The following is an 18,715-nucleotide window of genomic DNA, read 5'->3' as shown; positions in this document are numbered from 1 at the left end:
TACCAAGCAGACCAATCTATGTCTACCACAGATTCCAGAAGAGGAAGACCAAGAGAAGCGGACCTGAAATATATTTGAAGAAATAATGGCTAAAATCTTTCCAAATTAAAAGCAAACACATACCAAGATGCAGGAAGCACAGAGGATCCCAAACATGTTGAAACCAGACAAGTCCGCACTAAGACAAACTATGTTAAAAATGGGAAAAATATAAAAATAGAGAAAGGATATAAAGGCAGCAAGAGAAAATGACAATAAGGAAGATTTCATTATAGGAAACCACAAAGGCTCTCATCTGATCTCTCCTTAGAAACACCACAGGTCAGAAGAGAGTGGCAATTTACACTCAAAGTTCTAAAAAGGAAAATTCTGCAGCCTAGAATAATCTACCCAGCAAGAATATGCTTTAAAAGGGAAGGAGAAATGAAGAATTCCTTCCACAAACAAAAGAGAAAATAGTACAGCAGTAGTAAACCATTCTAAAGGAAATACTGAAAGTTCTTCTCTAAATAAAAAAGAAGGGAGAAGAAACAGGCTGGAGGAAGTCACAATTGGATAGCAATCGCTTAAATGAGCGGATATACAGTTTTAAAAGGAAAAAAGTCGTATTTAAACTGACAAAACACCCAAGAACAGCAAAATGACAAACATGATGATTAATAAAAAAATAAAATCATGGAATGTGAGGAAGGAAAGTAAGAAACTCTAGATGCTATTTTTTAAAAATATTATATGACTATCTGACTAAAGTCAGCATATAGAAATGCTTATCATACTTGAAAAACAAATCAAACCCGAGTATTATATTCACAAATCTAAAAAGAAAGTACAGAAGCATAAAAGAAATGAAAGTCATATAGCCCCCCAAAAAGGAGGAACTATGGAGAAAAATAGAATAAACTGGAAAACAAGGTTTTTAAATGGCGATGAACCAGGATTAGGACGTAATTCCCTGTGGACTCGAATGTGTTAACAAAGCTGTTTTACATCCTTCTCTGGTGTCCTCTGAGGTGATTTCTGGGAATTCTACAATGGTGCAGGTGATCAGATAGATTAGCATGCAAAAGCGAATAAACCAACCAAAAAAAGGGCGGGGGATATACTACAAAATGATCTGATCTGCAAGAACTATGAATGGAAGACAGCTTCACAATTAGTGGGTCATAGAGATAACATCTAAATGAATCAAATATAATGTCAGAAAGTAGAAACAATGAATATCTCAAAAGGAAGAGATAAAAACATATATGGAAGGTATCCTGTAGAGAACAAAAGAGATAAAAATAAAGCATATATAACCTAAATATACTGTAAATAAGTAGATACAGTAAAAATTTTCAGATGATGTAATTAAACCCCCAAAGTTGTGATTAAAAATTGTCCTTTCCTCACCTAATCCATAGAAAGATCAACCAAATCAGAGGGATCTCCAAATGCAGAGACGAGTGCAGCAATAAGTCTGAGATCTGAAGATCAGTGTGAAAACTGAACAGATCATCCAAACTACTGGCAGAGTCACCAAACATGGGGATGCTGGGGTGGGGGCTGGGCAATAAGACCTCGGCTCCAGAGGTTATTCCCTGGGAACAGGCTGGGATGGGTGGTGCAGCCATATTGCTTTGGGGACTGGGAACCATTCTTAGGGTGGGTAGGGCAGAGACCACCCCGGGGGACTAGGAAGCAGTCTGTTGGTTTGGAAGCAGAAACTGTTTGAGGAATTAGGAACCAATTGGTCAGGTTGGCAGGGAAGAGACCAACCTGGGAGTCCAGGAAGTGGTCTGTCATATCGGCGGGTCAGAGACTGCCTGGGAGTCTAGAAAGTGGAGCATTGCGGGTGGAGGGAGCAATATGTTAAGGGCTGGAGAGTGGAAAGCCACATCAAAGGGAACCTGGGAGAAGAGCTGGATCTGCAGGAGAGACAAGGCACCAGTTTTGGGAAGGGTAGAGGAGGAGGTGTGGGCTGACATAGAATACACCCCACACCACAGCGAGGTCACTTGCCTGCCAGCTATCAGAAATCCGTGCTTCCCACTGCATCTCCTCTCCCCCTATGCCATGCTAGAGTGCCAGACCTGAGACTGCCTGCCATCCTGGAGGGATGTCCTCAGCATTTGTGGGAAGCTGACCCTGCCCTGGCCTGCCTGACCTCTGGAGGTACTACACTCCTGAGGAGCAGCTCCCTGGACTGCCAGCCCTCTGGAAAAGGACCTCAGCCCAGAAAAGCTAGAACAAGCTGGCCCAGCCATGCAAAATATGCCTCCGTTCTAAGGTGGTCCTGCCAATCCCAGCTGCCCTGGGGAAGAGCCCATTGGGTTCTCAGCATCCCAGCTAGCAGCTCCCACACTTTGGCATTTCTGCACTCCTGTTGTACTGCTTCCCAGTACTGTCAGCCCCCTGCAAGAGCCCCCATCACCCAGAGAGCTAGAAAAACCTTGGCCTAGCTGTGCAAAATCTGCCTCCATTCTGAGATGGTCCTCCCAATTCAGCTGCCCTGGGGAAGTGCCCCTTAGTTTCTCAGTGGCCCAGCAAGCCACGCCCACATTCAGGGGGTGCTGCACTCCTGAGGAAGAACTGGCCCACACTGGCAGCCCCCTGCAAGAACACCCACAGCTCAGAAAATCTAGAAAAACTCAGCCCAGCCATGCAAATTCTACCTCCATTCCGAGGTGGTCCTGCCAATTCAGCTGACCTGGGGAAGAGCCCCTTGGTTTCTCAGCAGCCCAGCTAGATGATCTCATCCTTGGGGGTTCTGCACTCCTGTGGAACTGCTACCCAGCACTGCCAGCCACCTGCAAGAGCCCCTATAGCCCAGAAAATCTAGACCAAGCTCGTCTTGGATGTGAAAAATCTGCCTCTATTCTGAGGTGGTCCTTCCAATTCAGCAGACCTGGGAAAGAGCTCCTTGGGTTCTTAGTGGCCCAGAATACTGCTCCCACTCTCATGGATGCAGCACCATTGTGGAAGAGCCGCTCAGCACCACCAGCTGCCTGGAAGAACCCACAGCCCAAAAACATCAGAGGGACCTACCCAGCCATGTGAAACCTTCTTGCATTGTGGTGAAGAGCTCCAAGTTAGGTCTGCCATCAGGAAGTCCTCCTTTGCTTCAGAGAGACACTTTCAGCCCTGCCCACCCTGAGGAAAAGCCATGCTGCCTCAAAGACCAACCAACAATGCCAGCCCTTGGGAAGCATTCCAAAGCAGTGCCAAAGCAAACCCTGTCCAGCCACGGGGAGTCAAGCTGTACCAAGAAAAAGAAAACAAGAAGCAAGATGAAGAAGCTGAGAAACCACCTGCAGTTAAACCAACAGGAGAACTCACCTAAAGCAATCAACAAGGAAATAAACCTCTGCAGTCTGACAGACTTGCAGTTCAAAAGAGAAATAGTGAAATTACTGAAGGAATGAAGACAAGATATGAAACAGTAATGCAGATGTCCTCAGAATGGAACTAGAAAATATAAGGAGGAGTCAAGAAAACTACAAACTTCGTTGGCAGAGATACAGACTGAACTAAGGGCAGTGAAAACCAGGATGAACAATGCAGAAGAACAAATTAGTGATGTGGGAGATAGAATAATGGAAATCCCACAATCAGGTCAGTGGACAGAAAAAAAATCAAAAAAGAGGAAAGCCAATACAAGAGACTTATGGGAAAAAATAAAGTGGGCCAATCTACACATCATAGGAATTCCACAAGGAGTAGAAAAAGATAAGGGGATGGAATATATATTTGAAGAAATTATCGCTGGAAAATTCCCAAACCTAAAGGATACTAAATTCAACATACAGGAAGCGGACAGGGCTGCAAAATAGTTGAACCCAAATAGGCCCACACCAAGACACAATTTAGGAAAAATGGCAAAAGTTCGTAATAAAGAGAGGATCCTAAAGGCAGTAAGGGAAAAGCAGAATGTTACCTACGGGGGGGGGGCAATATTTTCACAGACATCAAGCAATATTGCAAAGCCACAGTCATCAAAATAGTGTGGTATTAATATCAAAACAGACAGACAGACCCATGGAACAGAATAGAGAACCCGGAAATAAACCCTGACACCTATAGGCAATTCATCTTTGACAAGGGAGACAAGAACATCAAATGGGAAAAAGAAAGTCTATTCAGCAAGCATTGCTGGCAAAGCTGGACAGCTGCATGCAAATCAGTGAAATGAGAACACACCCTCACACCATGCACCAAAATAAACTCCAAGTGGCTGACAGACTGAAATAGAAGACAGGACACCATCAAACTCCTAGAAGGGAATATAGGCAAAACACTCTCTGACATCAACCTCATGAATATTTTCTCAGCTCATTCTCCCAAGGCAACAGAAATAAGAGCAGAATTAACCCAAAGGGACCTAACCAAACTCTTTGTTTACTTCTTTATCGGCTGCTCCATGGGTTTAGAGTACAGGAAAAGTGATTTTACTCTCACCCTGAAACTTCCTGAGCCTGGTACTGAAATGAGGATCTTTACACCTGTCACTGTGTCATCACTCTCCTGGCCTCCTCTTTTCACCTTGCTAAGTTACCTCTTCGTTTGTATAATCCCCTTCCCATGCACATTCTCTCTGCAAGTTAAACTGTACACATCTGGATAAATATAACTAAAGACAGAACCTATATGGAAGATGGCGGAATAGAAGGACTGGTGTTCAACTTATCTCCTAAAAACAACAAAGTTCACAACTAAAGACTGAGCATTCTTCACCCAAATGGGCTGGAAACCTTAAAAAAGACGTCCTACTCCAGAAGAAAAAGAGGAGGCCACATCAAGAGGTAGGAGGGGCAATTTCATGATATAAACAACCCCATACCTCCCGGGGGGGGGTGGAAGCTCCACAGACTGGAAACTAACCGGCCCACAGAGACTCACCTACAGGAGGGAGAGTTCTGAGCCCCACATCAAACTCTCCCATGTGGGGATCTGGCACGGGGAGAAAGAGCCCCTGGAGTATCTGGCATTGAAGGCCAGTGGGGCTTGTGTGCAGGAGCTCCACAGAACTGCGGGAAACAGAGACCCCATTCTTCAAAGGCACACACAAACTTCCACATGCACTGGGTTCCAGGGCAAAGCAGAGTCTCCATGGGAGTCTGGGTCAACATTGACCACAGTCCTTGGAGGACATCCTGGGAAATCAGGGGTGAACGTGGCTTATTGTGAGGGAAGGACATTGAAAGCAAAGCTCTTGGGAATATTCAGCAGCCACACGTTTCTCTGGAGGTGGCCATTTGGGGAAAATGCCAGGCCCCACCAGTCAGTCAGCTGCTGAGAGGCCCCAGGACAAACAACAACCCAGGTGGGATCACAGCCCTGCCCCTCAGTAAACAGCCTACCTAAAGACCCCTCAGGCACACAGCTGCCTCTAATCCCATCCAGAGACTAAGCCCCACCCACCGGAGGGATTAGAATCGGCTCCACCTACCAGGGGGCAGGCATCAGCCCCTCCCATCAGAAAGCCTACAGCAAGCACCCAAACTGACTCCAGCCACAGGGGGGCAGACATAGAAGTAAGAGAGGCTACAACTCTGTTATCTGTAAGAAGGTCACCACACCAAAAACCTATAAACATGAAAAGACAGAGAACTATAACTCAGATGAGGGAGAAAGGGAAAACCCCAGAAAATCAGCTAGGCCATGAGGAGAATCTCAGCCTCCAGGAAAAAGACTTTAGACAGTTGATGCTGGAGATGATGCAAGACATTGGAAATAAACTGGAGGTCAAGATGGATAACTTACAGGAACCACTGCCCAAAGAGATGCAAGATATAAATCTTAAACAAGAAGAGATGCAAAATACAACGCCTGAAATAAAAAATTCACTCGAAGCAGCTAACAGCAGAATCCTGGAGGCCGAAGAATGAATAAGAGAGGTGGAGGACAGATAATTGGAAATTACGGATGTAGAACAGAAAAGAGAAAAAAGATTGAAAACAAACGAAGAGAGTCTCAGAGTACTCTGGGACAACATTAGAGGCACCAACATCCCTATTAGAGGGGTGCCAGAAGGAGAAGAGAGAGAGAAGGCGACAGAAAAAATATTCCAAGAGATAATAGCCAAAACCTCCGCTAACATGGGGAAGGAATCGCTCACTCAAATCCAGGAAGCACAACGAGTACTATATAAAATAAACACAAGGAGGCACACCCCAAGACACATATCAATCAAACTGACCCAAATTAAAGACAAAGAGAAAATCTTGACAGCAGCTAGGGAAAAGAAACAAATAACATACAGGGAAACCCAACAAGGGTGTCGGCAGAGTTTTCAACAGAAACTCTGCAGGCCCAGAAGGGAGTGGCACGATAGACTTAACATGATGAAAGGAAAAATCCTCCAACCAAGATTCCTCTACCCATCAAGGCTCTCGCTCAGATTTGAAGAAGATAGCAAAACCTTCACAGATAAGCCAAAGCTGAGAGAATTCAGCGACATGAAACCAGCCTTACAACAAACACTAGAGGAAATTCTATAGGCGGAAAAGAACAAGAGAAGATGGGAAGAAAAAAGAGCAGCAAAAACAAATCCATAGTGATAAATAAAAAGGCAATAAGAACATACATATCAATAATCACCTGTAATGTGAATGGACTAAATCCCCCAGCCAAAAGACGTAGATGGGCTGAATGGATACAAAAACAAGACCCGTACATATGCTGTCTTCAAGAGACCCATAGGGACACATACAAATTGAAAGGGAGAGGATGGAAGAAACTATTTCATGCAAACAGGGATCAACAGAAAGCTGGAGGAGCAAGACTCATATCAGACTTTAAAATGAAGAATACTTTCAGGGACAAAGAAGGCCAATTACATAATGACCAAAGGATCAATCCATGAAGATGATATAACAATTTTAAATATCTATGCATCCAACGCAGGTTCACCACTATATATAACGCAACCGCTAACAACCATAAAAGGACAAATTGACAATAACACAATCATCGTGGGGGACTTGAACACCCCACTTACAGCAATGCACAGATCAACCAGACAGAAAATCAATAAGGAAACACAAGTCCTGAATGATGCATTAAACCAGATGGACTTAAGAGATATTTATAGGACATTTTATCCAAAAGCAACGGAATACACATTCTTCTCAAGTGCACATGGAACAGTCCCTAAGATGGATCACATCCTGGGCTACAAATCCAACCTCGGTAACTTCAAGAAAATCGAAATCACATCAAGCATCCTTTCCGACAACAACGCTATACGGCCGGAAATCAACAACAAGCAAAAAACTGCAAAAAACGAAAACACATGGAGGCGAAACAACATGCTACTCAACAAGCAATGGATCACTGAAGCAATCGAAGAGGAAATTAAAAATTACCTGGCAGCAAATGACAACAAGATACAACACTCCAAAACCCTTGGGATGCAGCAAAAGCCGTTCTAAGAGGAAAGTTTATATCCAAACAAGCCCACCTCAGGAAACAAGAAAAAGCTCAAATAAACAAGATAGCTCTACATCTGAAGCAGCTAGAGCAAGAAGAACAGACAAGACCTAAAGTCAGTAGAGGGAAGGAAATCATAGAGCAGAGCAGAAATCAATGACATAGAAACAAAGAAACCCATCGAAAAGATGAATGAAACGAAAAGCTGGCTCTTTGAAAAGATCAACAAAATTGATAAACCCCTAGCCAGACTTATCAAGCAAAAAAAAGAGAGGACTCAAATCAATCAAATTAGAAATGAAAACGGAGAAGTAACACGGACATCACAGAAATACAAAGGATCCTAAGAGACTACTATCTGCAACTATATGCCAATAAAATGGAAAAACTAGAAGAAATGGGCAAATTCTTACATAAGTACGATCTTCCTAGACTAAACCAAGATGAAGTAGAAAAGACAATTGGACCAATCGCAAGAACTGAAATTGAAACGGTGATTTAAAAACTTCCAACCAACCAAAGTCCAGGGCCAGATGGCTTCACAGACAAATTCTATCAAACATTTAGAGAAGAGCTAACACCTCTCCTTCTGAATCTATTTCCAAAAATTCCAGAAGAAGGGATACTCCCAAACTCATTCTATCAGGCCACTATCACCCTGATACCACAACCAGACAAAGACACCACAAAAAAAGACAACTACACGCCAATTTCACTGATGAACATCAATGCAAAAATCCTCCACAACATACTAGCAAACCGCATCCAACAATACATTCAAAGGATTGGACATCATGATCAAGTGGGATTTATCCCAGGGATGCAAGGGCTCCTCAATATCCTCAAATCCATCAGGTGATACACCACATTCACAAACGGAAGAAGAAAAACCATATGATCCTCCCAATAGATGTCGAAATAAAGCCTTTGACAAAATCCAAAACCCATTTCTGATAAAAAAACCCTTCAGAAAGTGGGCATAACAGGAACCTACCTCAACATGATAAAGGCCATATATGACAAACCCACAGCAAACATCATTCTCAATGGCGAAAAGCTGCAAGAATTCCCGTGGAGATCAGGAACAAGACAAGGATGTCCGCTCTCGCCACTACTCTTCAACATTGTTCGGGAAGGCCTAGCCACAGCCATCAGAGAAGTAAAAGAAATAAAAGGAATCCAAATTGGAAAGGAAGAAGTGAAACTTTCCCTATTTGCAGATGACATGATACTATACCTAGAGAATCCTCAAGACTCTACCAGAAAACTGTTAGAGCTCATCCACCAAATTGGCAAAGTCGCAGGATACAAAATCAATACACAGAAATCAATGGCATTTCTATACACTAACAATGAAAGAGCAGAAAGAGAAATTAGGGAAGCAATCCCGTTTACCATTGTATCCAAAAAAAAAAAAAAAAAAAAAAAAAAACCTAGGAGTAAACCTACCTAAAGGGACAAAAGACCTGTACTCTGAAAACTATAAGCCACTGATGAAAGAAATCAAAGATGACACCAATAGATGGAAAGATATACCATGCTCATGGATTGGAAGAGTTAATATTATCAAAATGACTATACTACCCAAGGCAATCTACAGATTCAATGCAACCCCTATCAAATCACCAAGGAGTGTTTTCACAGAACTCGACCAAAATGTTTTAAAGTTTCTTTGGAAGCACAAAAGACCCACACTAGCCAAAGACATCCTGAAAAAGAAAAATGGAGCTGGAGGAATCAGGCTCCCGGACTTCAGACTCTACTACAAAGCAACAATCATCAAAACCGCATAGTACTGTCACAAAGACAGAAATAGAGATCACTGGAACAGGGGAGAAAGCCCAGAGGTAAACCCACACACCTACAGCCAACTCATCTATGACAAAGGAGGCAAGAATATACAATGGAGAAAGGACAGCTGGTTCCGTAAGTGGTGCTGGGAAAACAGGACAGCCACATGGAAAAGGATGAAATGAGAACACTCCCTAACACCATACACAAAAATGAACTCCACATGGATGAAAGACGCAGATATAAGACCAGACACTATCAGACTCCTGGAGGAAAACATAGGCCAAACACTCTGATATAAACGGTAGCAACATCTTCTCGGATCCACCTCTCACAGTATTGACAACACAAACAAAAAGGTACAAATGGGACCTAATCAAACTTCAACGCTTCTGCACAGCAAAGGAAACCCTAAACAAAACAAAAAAGACAACCCACAGAATGGGAGAAAATCTTTGGAAGTGAAGGGACTGACAAGGCATTCATGCCCAAAATTTATAAACACCTTCTGCAGCTCCACACCCACAAAACAAACAACCCCATCGAAAAACGGGAAGAAGATCTAAACCGACAGTTCTCCAAAGAAGACATACAGATGGCCAAGAAACACATGAAAGGATGTTCGACATCACTCATTATTAGAGAGATGCAAATCGAAACCTCTCTGAGGTACCACCTTACACCAGCCAGAATGCCCATCATCCAAAATCTACAAACAATCAGTGTTGGAGAGGGTGTGGTGAAAAAGGAACCCTAGTACACTGTTGGTGGGATTGTCAATTGGTGCAACCATTGTGGGAAGCAGTATGGAGAGTCCTCAGAAAACTAAACACAGAACTCCCATTGGATCCAGCAATCCCACTCCTGGGCATCTACCCAAAAAACCGTGACTCGCAAAGACATATGCACTCCAATGTTCATTGCAGCACTATTTTCAATAGCCAAGACATGGAAACAACCTAAATGTCCATCAACAGAGAAGTGGATCAAGAAGATGTGGTACATATACACAATGGAATATTACTCAGCCTTTAAAAGGAGCAAAACACTGGCATTTTTTTTGCAACATGGATGGACCTAGAAACGATCATGCTAAGTGAAGTCAGCCATACAATGAGACACCAACAACAAATGCTTTCACTGATCTGTGGAATCTGAAAAAAGGATAGACTGAACTTCTCTGCAGAAGAGATGTTGACTCACAGACATTGAAAAAAATTGTGGTCTCTGGAGGAGACAGTTTGGTGGGTGGTGGGATGTGCTTGGGCTTTGGGATGGAAATCTGTGAAATCAGATTGTTATGATCATTATACAACTACAGATGTGATAAATTCCTTTGAGAAATATATGTGTGTGTGTATGTGTACACACATATATAAGATTAAAGACAATATTACCATCCAATTTAGTCGAGCATCTCATGACTAAGAGAAAGGAAACCACTGTGCATCAATGCTAAATAGTAAAGAGATGCAAAGCCCAAACTAAATCTCATTCGTTATACAGGTAAGTTCATACAACGTATTATAGGCATCTTTTCAAGATAAAACTTTGCACTCTCTCCTATGGTTGTGATTCAAGGTACAGTTTGCAATTTGGAGCTCAGAGACACCTGAATTAGGCTGTCTTCCCCTGATAGCCCCAAAGGTGACTTCTTTCATATATGATCCAGCCATTCTAGCACCCCAAAATTCTCAGCCACAGTTTAATGAGACTGTTTTAATTCTTAACATGAACTCCTATTTTTTTCACATATACATAATATTTTATCAGCCAATCCCCCACAAAATCTGCATGTGTAAATCTAAGGGCATGTCCTGTGAAGAAAATAGACACTAACATTCTCCAAAAAAAAAAAAAAAAAAAAAAATCAGGAGAAATCACTGTCAAATTTCATGAAACTACATTTCGTGGAGTGTCTATCTTCATGAAATGTTTACTGAAAGGAAAATTCACGACCATTTGTTAATACAAAGCATTCTGACTTAAGAACTGCATTACACTAAGACATAGTGCCAAACTAGACACTCTTTCTAGTTGGGAAAATATTCCGTCCTTAAATGTGATAAATATGGAAAGCATCATGTATTTTTGACACATATTAAATATTTACCAAAGCTGGAATGGGAAACCACACACAACATTTTTGTAACACTTCTTTCAGCCATGAAGCCTCAGAAATTCTTACCAAACATGAGGTCTCTTTGTGCAAAGGAGCAGCTTGTTATCCCATATTAAGACCACTTCATAAAATCTAGGTCCTATTTTATGTTGCTACTCCTTTGTTTCTGGACTCCTACACAATAATGTTCAGAAAACCAGATCAATGCACCCAAACTGCTGAGACCCTTATATTTTCCAAATAAGAACCAACTCTCTGGAACAATGATGGCCCTGACTACCTTTTAGCTTTGTAAGTTCCACCGCACACCATACCTTGGCAAATTCTCACCCTCTCCACCTACCCCTCCATGACCCTATCTTGGAACAGTCTCACCCTTTCATCATATGCACCTTTTACAGCCTGAGGCTAAGCCTGACACTGGTTACTTCAGCCACAAGCCCCTAGGAAACCTGCAACCCCATAATGCCAGGAAGGCCTAGCCTTCTCACACATCCCCTGGCCATTTCCTGGTCACAAAACCTATGGGAAACCTCAATGCTCCTGACTCTATGCCCTACTTATTTCCTCACCAAAACCCCTCCGCCTATTTCCTGTTCTAACAAAAGAAAAAAAAAAGACTACGATTCCATATAATCTTGGATTATATCCTTTGGCTCTTTCAAGAATGGCAAGTTTCCTCTTACACTCATATAAGTCGTTTTTCTTATAAACTCTCTTGTTATGACTTATCTCCTACTTGTTGGATTTCCTTAATGGTATGGGCCTTACATAAACACAAAATCGCTACTTCATGAATGCTTAGCATATATTGATAGACATACCAACAAGAATCATATTTGCTGTGCTAATATGACTATGAAAATGTCAGGTTCCCAGCAGCGTGGAGACAGACCCCCATTGATCCCATATATATGGCTGTTCAAATTGGACACCTGCTATGGACAACCTATCCCAGAATTGGTTGCTCAGTTTGTGCAGCAAGAACCAACGGACTGAGGAAAACACCTGGAGGCATATGTTAACTTCTATAGTGATGAACTGCTCTCTGTCATGGGACTTGACCCCCTACTCCTCCCTTGACCTTCCCCTCCTCTTTCTTCATTGTTCCCATCAAAGATCCTGCTGTGAACTCCCACCCCAGATTCCTGCCACAGATCCTTTATAAGCCTAGTCCCTCCTCACAGTCAAGGCTGGTGCCCTCCTGAGCCATTAATAAATCTCTCCTGTTTATCAAATGCCCTTGCCCACTCCTCCCTCAGCAAACTTCACATATGGTGCTAAACCCCAAGCGGGCATGATACGAGAATGGGAATCAGATCAGTGGTGCCCCAAACTCCTGGGTTTGAAAGCCAGAGAGCAGCAGGCAGGGGCAGCTCTTCCTGGCTTAACCTCTGGAACCCACCCAGGTTTGGGTCCCTGATCCAGGCTCCTCTGCACCAGTCCTCTCCTGCTCAGTCAGGCAGAAACCACTAACGGGGAATTCCACCTTTCCATGACTGACTCTGCATCCAGCACTTGCCTTCTTATACTTGGGTGAGAAAATGTCACTTTTCTGGGTCTCCTGTCAGCATGGCTCTTGGGCCCCAGTTCCTCTGGCACATCAGAGTACAACCTTCTGCAACAAAGCATCACCCTAGGTTTGTAGAATGCATAGACACTTGGCCCCATCCCTCTCATCTGTGGACACCCACATCAGTGCAAACCTCTCTCTCTGTCCCTCAGCATCCACTATCCAGACTTTAGAGACACTCAGCCTAAGAAGTGGCACTCCCTAAGGTGGCCCCTTCCTTAGCCCACGTCCCCTCTTAGTCCTCATCATGGTGAAGAAGCCCTCCACTCCTCCACAGAACACACCTCTTGGCTGCCTCTTATGGAATTTAGGTATTCCTAAGAGGAAATGTTAGGTCCAAGCATCTTTACTTCTTCTGTAACTCCGTGTGCACAGAATAAACATTAGCTAATGGCTCTCAATGCTCCCAAAATGCCACTTTCAATTTTTTTCTATAGTGATGTTGTATTTGTTTTTCCATTATAGCTGGTCCACAGTGTTCTGTTCACGTTCTGCTTCATCACTGTACAGCGTGGTGAGCCCCTTCCACATACATGTATGTATTCTTTTTTCTCCCTTTATCATGCTCCACCCTGAGGGACCAGACAGAGATCCTAGGGCTACACAACAAGATCCCATTGCTAATCCAATCCAAAGGCACTAGAAGGCATCTATTAACCCCAAGCACCCCATCCATCCCACTCCCTCCCTCTCCCTCTCCCCCTTGGCAACCACAAGTCCACATTCAATGTAAATAGCTTGAGTGACCTCAATAACATTTGTCAATGTAATGACGAGTGGCATGAAAGTCGCTGTGTCTTTACTCTCAGCCCACAGGCCTCCCTCTGTTCCCCCTGTTTCACATTTCAAATTCTTCTCCATCATTCATGTCATATTCCCTCTCATTCTGACAGCTCCTGCTTTGATCCTGCAGACCATTATTCTCCACAATACAAATCTCTCCATGCCTCCAGCTCTCCCCCAACACAAAATCCTCCACTCCCCTACCCAAGTTGTCCTCAGCTTCTCCCCATCCTAACCCAGATACCCCTCTTTCTCTCCTCCTCATACACATTTCTGTACCCAGCTTCCTCCTTCTCCAAACACCTCCCAACCAGCTCCTTTGGTCCCTTGAGGGGAAGTTGCCAGCACTGGAGGGATTGCCCAGGTCCATGTCCCTATTTCCATGTCCAACCCCTCCCACTTAAATTGAAAAACAAAAAAGATGAGACTCCTTCTCTTCTGATCCCTCCATCTACATTTAAGGAATTTGAACAAATCACTCAGTACTGTGACCTTACCTGCCATGGTGTTGATGTCACCTTATCCTTCCTCCTCGACCTTGCGGAAAAGGAAAGGGTCTGGTTAGCCACTCAGGCCCACACAGATGACCTCTGCTGGCAAAACTAGAACCAAAGAGTGCGGGCGGTAGCAGTCCCAAGACAGGATCCAAACTGGGACTCTCCAGTCGATTCCCAGGCCTTCAGACACCAGAGTCACATGGTAACTTGTCTCATAGGAGGACTATGTGATGCAGGTCTTAACTAAAAAAAGAAGAAGAAATTAGACAAACCCACATGAAAAACCTGCTCTCCTTCCTGATTAACACAGTCACTTCAAAAAGATACATAGTTAGACCTTTCCCATTTGGAGGGAATCTTTCCTTCCACACTCCCTTCATCTCTCAGTCTGTCCCTGACATAAGGCACAGATTACAAAAGTGGGAGGATGGCCCTCAAACCCCTCAGCAGGATGTCTTCACGCTCACCTTCAAGGTCTTTAATAATCAGCATAAAGAGGCTGAAAGCCAACACTTAAAAAGAGATCAGGCTAAATACAAAATGCAGGCAACTGCCATTCAGCGCTCCCACAAATATCAGCTCCCTCCCCTGGACAATGGCTCTAAAGCACTCCAGGCCCCTGCTGCAGGTGTGATAAGAGAGGCCACTGGAAACCTCTCAGGGGAGGGCCACATCTCTCCCTGCAGAGAGATCAGAATCCTTGGACCTCAACAGGCCAAGCCACCTTGGCAGGATCACAGAAGACTAAGGGTGCCCTGGAAACCCCTGGATCCCGGACCCACAACTACTCCTCGGGTGAAGCACCAGGTAACTCTGCTAGTTGTAGGTAAGCTGGTATCCTTTCTTATCAACACAGGGGCCACTTACTCAGCACAACCTGAATTAACAGGTCACAAACACCCCTCTCAAGTCTCTATTGTGCATGTTGGTGGTCTCATCTCCAAACCCTTACCAAAACCCCTTCCAAACTGCACCCCATCAGGGACACCCTTTAGCTGTTCTTTCCTGATATTAACCAAGTGCCCAGCCCCAACTCTTCGCAGAGATATTTTATCTAATTTCAGAGCCTCCCTCAGACTTCTCACTCCTGTCTCTCTTTCCGAGTCCTCTCTCCTCCCCCTTGCTCATCTAGAACATGATAAGCTACCTCTCCCAGCCTCCGTTCTTTTGCCCTGGTTATGGGACACCTCCACCCATTCCATAGCTCAGCAGCTTGCTCCCGTTCAAACTGAGTTAAAAGACCAGTCCGCAAACCTCTGCCAACCTCAATACAGGCCCCTGACCGAAGTCACTAATGGAATCGTAGGCATAACCAGGGTCCATGTCCCCTTCCCATGTCTGACCTGTACACTAAACTAATCCAGACCCGGGGACCAGTGAAGGGCATGCCATTCTTTCAGTCCCTTTTATCAGCCAGCCTTCCCCTGACAGACACATCTACACATATTAGGACAGGGCCCACAAACTCCATGCCTGGACTAATTGACAGGGCCTTTAAGACTCAGGGAAGAGGCTCCTCAGTTCTGAGGGAAAAGTTTTCTGCCCTCAAGGAAACAAAGTCATCCCAAGAGAAATTTGCCTGTGTCCTTGAGATGCAGGTGTTCTGCCTGGACATCTGGAAGCCTTAGCTCCACCATCTTTCTGAAATAGAAATTTCAGGAATAGGGGTACATTTTGCAAGTTGAATTCTCAGGGTCAAGGAGAAATCGTTTGTCTTTTGTTCTAAACATTATTAAAAGATGTTTAGCCACCTAGACAAGTGACCTTGATTTGTTCCATCTGTCAGGAACCCAGTTTGAAGCCAGTGTCTCTTGCAGCTGATGGGTTTCACACAGGTGTACCTTATTCATGGCTGAGACTTTGGAATGGGAAATCTGAGCTTCCTGTTTTGTATGTATCATTGTTTGTGTTGTGCATGTATGGCCTTGCCAAAATTACTTCATCAAAAAGCTCTACTTAATTGGCTTGAAGGAAATTAAGCTCTTATATGAACTCTCAAAATACATAAGGTAAGGTAATTTTAGATTCACATGAACTGGAAAATATTCCGTGTTAAATTAACATCTGATATTAAAGTTAAAGTAGGTTGATCTAACTTAAATGGGCATGTCTTCAGAGTCATTGGCAGAAGCTTTTCTTATTGCACCTAGGTTTGATAAAAGTCAAATCGGATGCTGAGGCTTCAGTTACTAAGAAGGGACAGCAACATCACTTAAGACTATTATCGGTGTTTTGGTGCTATGCTGTGATGTTCTGTACCAGGAAACACATACTTTTAGAAGTGATAAAAAGTCCACCCAGACAAGTAGACATTGTGTTTTCAGTAAAGAAGGAAGGAGGAATGGAATTGCATTCTATTAAGGGAACAGAAAGTAAGTCTGTCGTGTAGCTTGTTATTTTGAATGGAAAGCTAGCAGACAGAATAATACGGATACAGAAAGTGATGGAAGATTTCTGCGAAGTGGACACTAGACAGGATTTCCAAGCTTGGTCGGGACTGACTGGGAGTTTAAAGTTAAAAAACAAACAAACTTTAAATGTAAGCTCGTGTAAAACTTGAATTAGGTTTCTGTCTCTCTGCTAAAAGAAAGGTTTCTGAACCTTCTTAACCTTACCTTGTTCATACTCTTGATAACAGGTTACATGAATCGATTGGCCTTTAATTTGTATTTGCTTTTGAAATCCTTTGTTACGTTGGTTGAGTGACTAGGTAATGTTTTACAATAAAGTGAGATTCTACTTGGCCAGGTGTTTAAAATTTGCATTCTCTCTCTCTGTGTGTGTGTGTGTGTGTGTGTATTTGCAAATTTCCTAAGTGTAAATTACCGTGTTACAGGGGAGAAATTGTCGGATGGAAGGTATGAACCCAATCTATAAAGATATAGCTCACAACTTACTCCCTCCTTCTCAGACATTTGCCATCCTGATGACCTTGTAGCATGGGAAAAGTGTGCCCCTAAATCAGAGGAGGGAAGATAGGTAAGGAACAGCTGTGAATTCAAGAGCCATGACTGTGGGAAATCCAAGAGGCAGCCTGGATCTTCCTGGCTCCCCAGAATACACATTAATGAAAAGAAATGCTTTGAAAATATGTTCTCCATTTGGGGTATTCCTTCTACAGTTTTGGGTTGACAATGTCTGGTGAAAATGAGGATCATTTTAGAGACAATCTTGTGACTCATACTCTAGTTCTGTGTTTTGAGGTTAGGGTTCACTTTCTAAAACTCACTTCCCAAATAGTTCTTTGAGGCTGTGTTACAATATTTCAATGTTTAAGGGGGGTACTAAGAACAAAATCTCAGCATGTGAAGCTGAGTGCTGCAATCTGTCTCTGCGAGAATATCTGATGCCCCACGATAACCAGGGGGTTATACATTCTGGGAAAGTATCATTTAAAGGGTTGTCTCCAGCCTAGATGGAAGGTCTCTTTTCAGGAATACTTAAGTACCATATGCACAAGCAAAGTGAATAAAATAACTCTGAAAATCTCTAGTTCCCTCTTAAGAAGGACATCCACATTGCACTGGTCTACAGAGAGAACTACTGACATCAAACTCACCCTAAAACAAGGCCCTAATAACAAAAACACCAATGCCTGGACAAAAAGAAGTCACCATCAGAAGGAGACCACTATCCCAAGATTGCCCCCCCCCCGAACACATGGTCATTTGTTGACCTTCTCATCTACCTTGGCGGGTTTCTCCCCTCCAAGGCTCTTATCAGTGATGTTCCTAGGTGGGATCCCCTCACCTGGCCAACTAATACCTGCTCTCACAAGGGCACAATTATGTTTCCTTCAACTGTTACTCAAGCTCAATCACCAAGTAAGACTTTAGCCAAGTGACATAACTCTCCTGGGCTACATTAATCGAAATTTAAAGGCTCCCTTGTGTTGGGAATGTTTAAACTATCTAGGGATAACCAGCCTAAGAACACTGGGGAGTACAGCTGAGTGGACAAGTCAGAATGAAATTTCCTTTAAAGAGAAGGAACAGACTAATCCAGCTGAACAGCGATAAAACAGGGCTGTTTTGTGTGAAGCTTTTCAATTTTCATTTATGACTTTATGAATACTGCTTTCCACTTAATTTTTAAGAGACCACAAATATTTTCATATATTTTTCCACTCCTTATCAGAATAGGTTAATTTGTTTTTATTGCCACCAATATATTGTTATATTTTCTACTGCACAGCATGGTGAGCCAGGTACATAGACATGTTTATATTATTTTCTCATATTATCTTGCTCCATCACAAGTGAGGAGACATAGTTCCCAGGGCTACACAGCAGGATCTCACTGCTTATCCATTCCGAAGGCAAGAGACTGCGTCAATGAACTCCAAGCTCCCACTCAATCCCACTCTGTCCCAGTCCCCCTCCCCCTGGAAACCACAAGTCTATTCTCAAAATCCATGTTTTTCTCTTCTGTGGAAAGCTTCACTTGTGCTCTAAAATAGACACCAGATATAAGTGTTATCATGTGGTCTTTGTTTTTCTCTTTCTGACTTCCTTCTCTCAGCATGAGAGTCTCTAGGTT

The 18,715-nt window shown here is 43.2% G+C and overlaps 1 protein-coding gene across 1 annotated transcript in view; it reads right to left on the bottom strand.

The window, feature by feature from the left end:
- LOC110257960 (heat shock transcription factor, Y-linked-like) overlaps positions 1-15,499 on the bottom strand; it is a 63,809-nt gene extending 48,310 nt beyond the window's left edge. The window contains exon 1 of the mRNA XM_021080974.2: positions 15,441-15,499. Within this exon, the coding sequence (XP_020936633.2) occupies positions 15,441-15,499 (59 nt within the window). The remainder of the gene's footprint in view (positions 1-15,440) is intronic.
- Between the last annotated feature and the right edge of the window lie 3,216 nt (positions 15,500-18,715).

The sequence above is a fragment of the Sus scrofa genome, chromosome Y (assembly GCF_054392235.1).
Source record: "Sus scrofa isolate SSC_HxYL_T2T_F1_AM1 chromosome Y, Sscrofa_HxYL_maternal_Yorkshire_Landrace_v2.0, whole genome shotgun sequence".
Taxonomy (NCBI): Eukaryota; Metazoa; Chordata; class Mammalia; order Artiodactyla; family Suidae; genus Sus; species Sus scrofa.
This window is presented reverse-complemented; position numbering and strand designations above follow the sequence as displayed.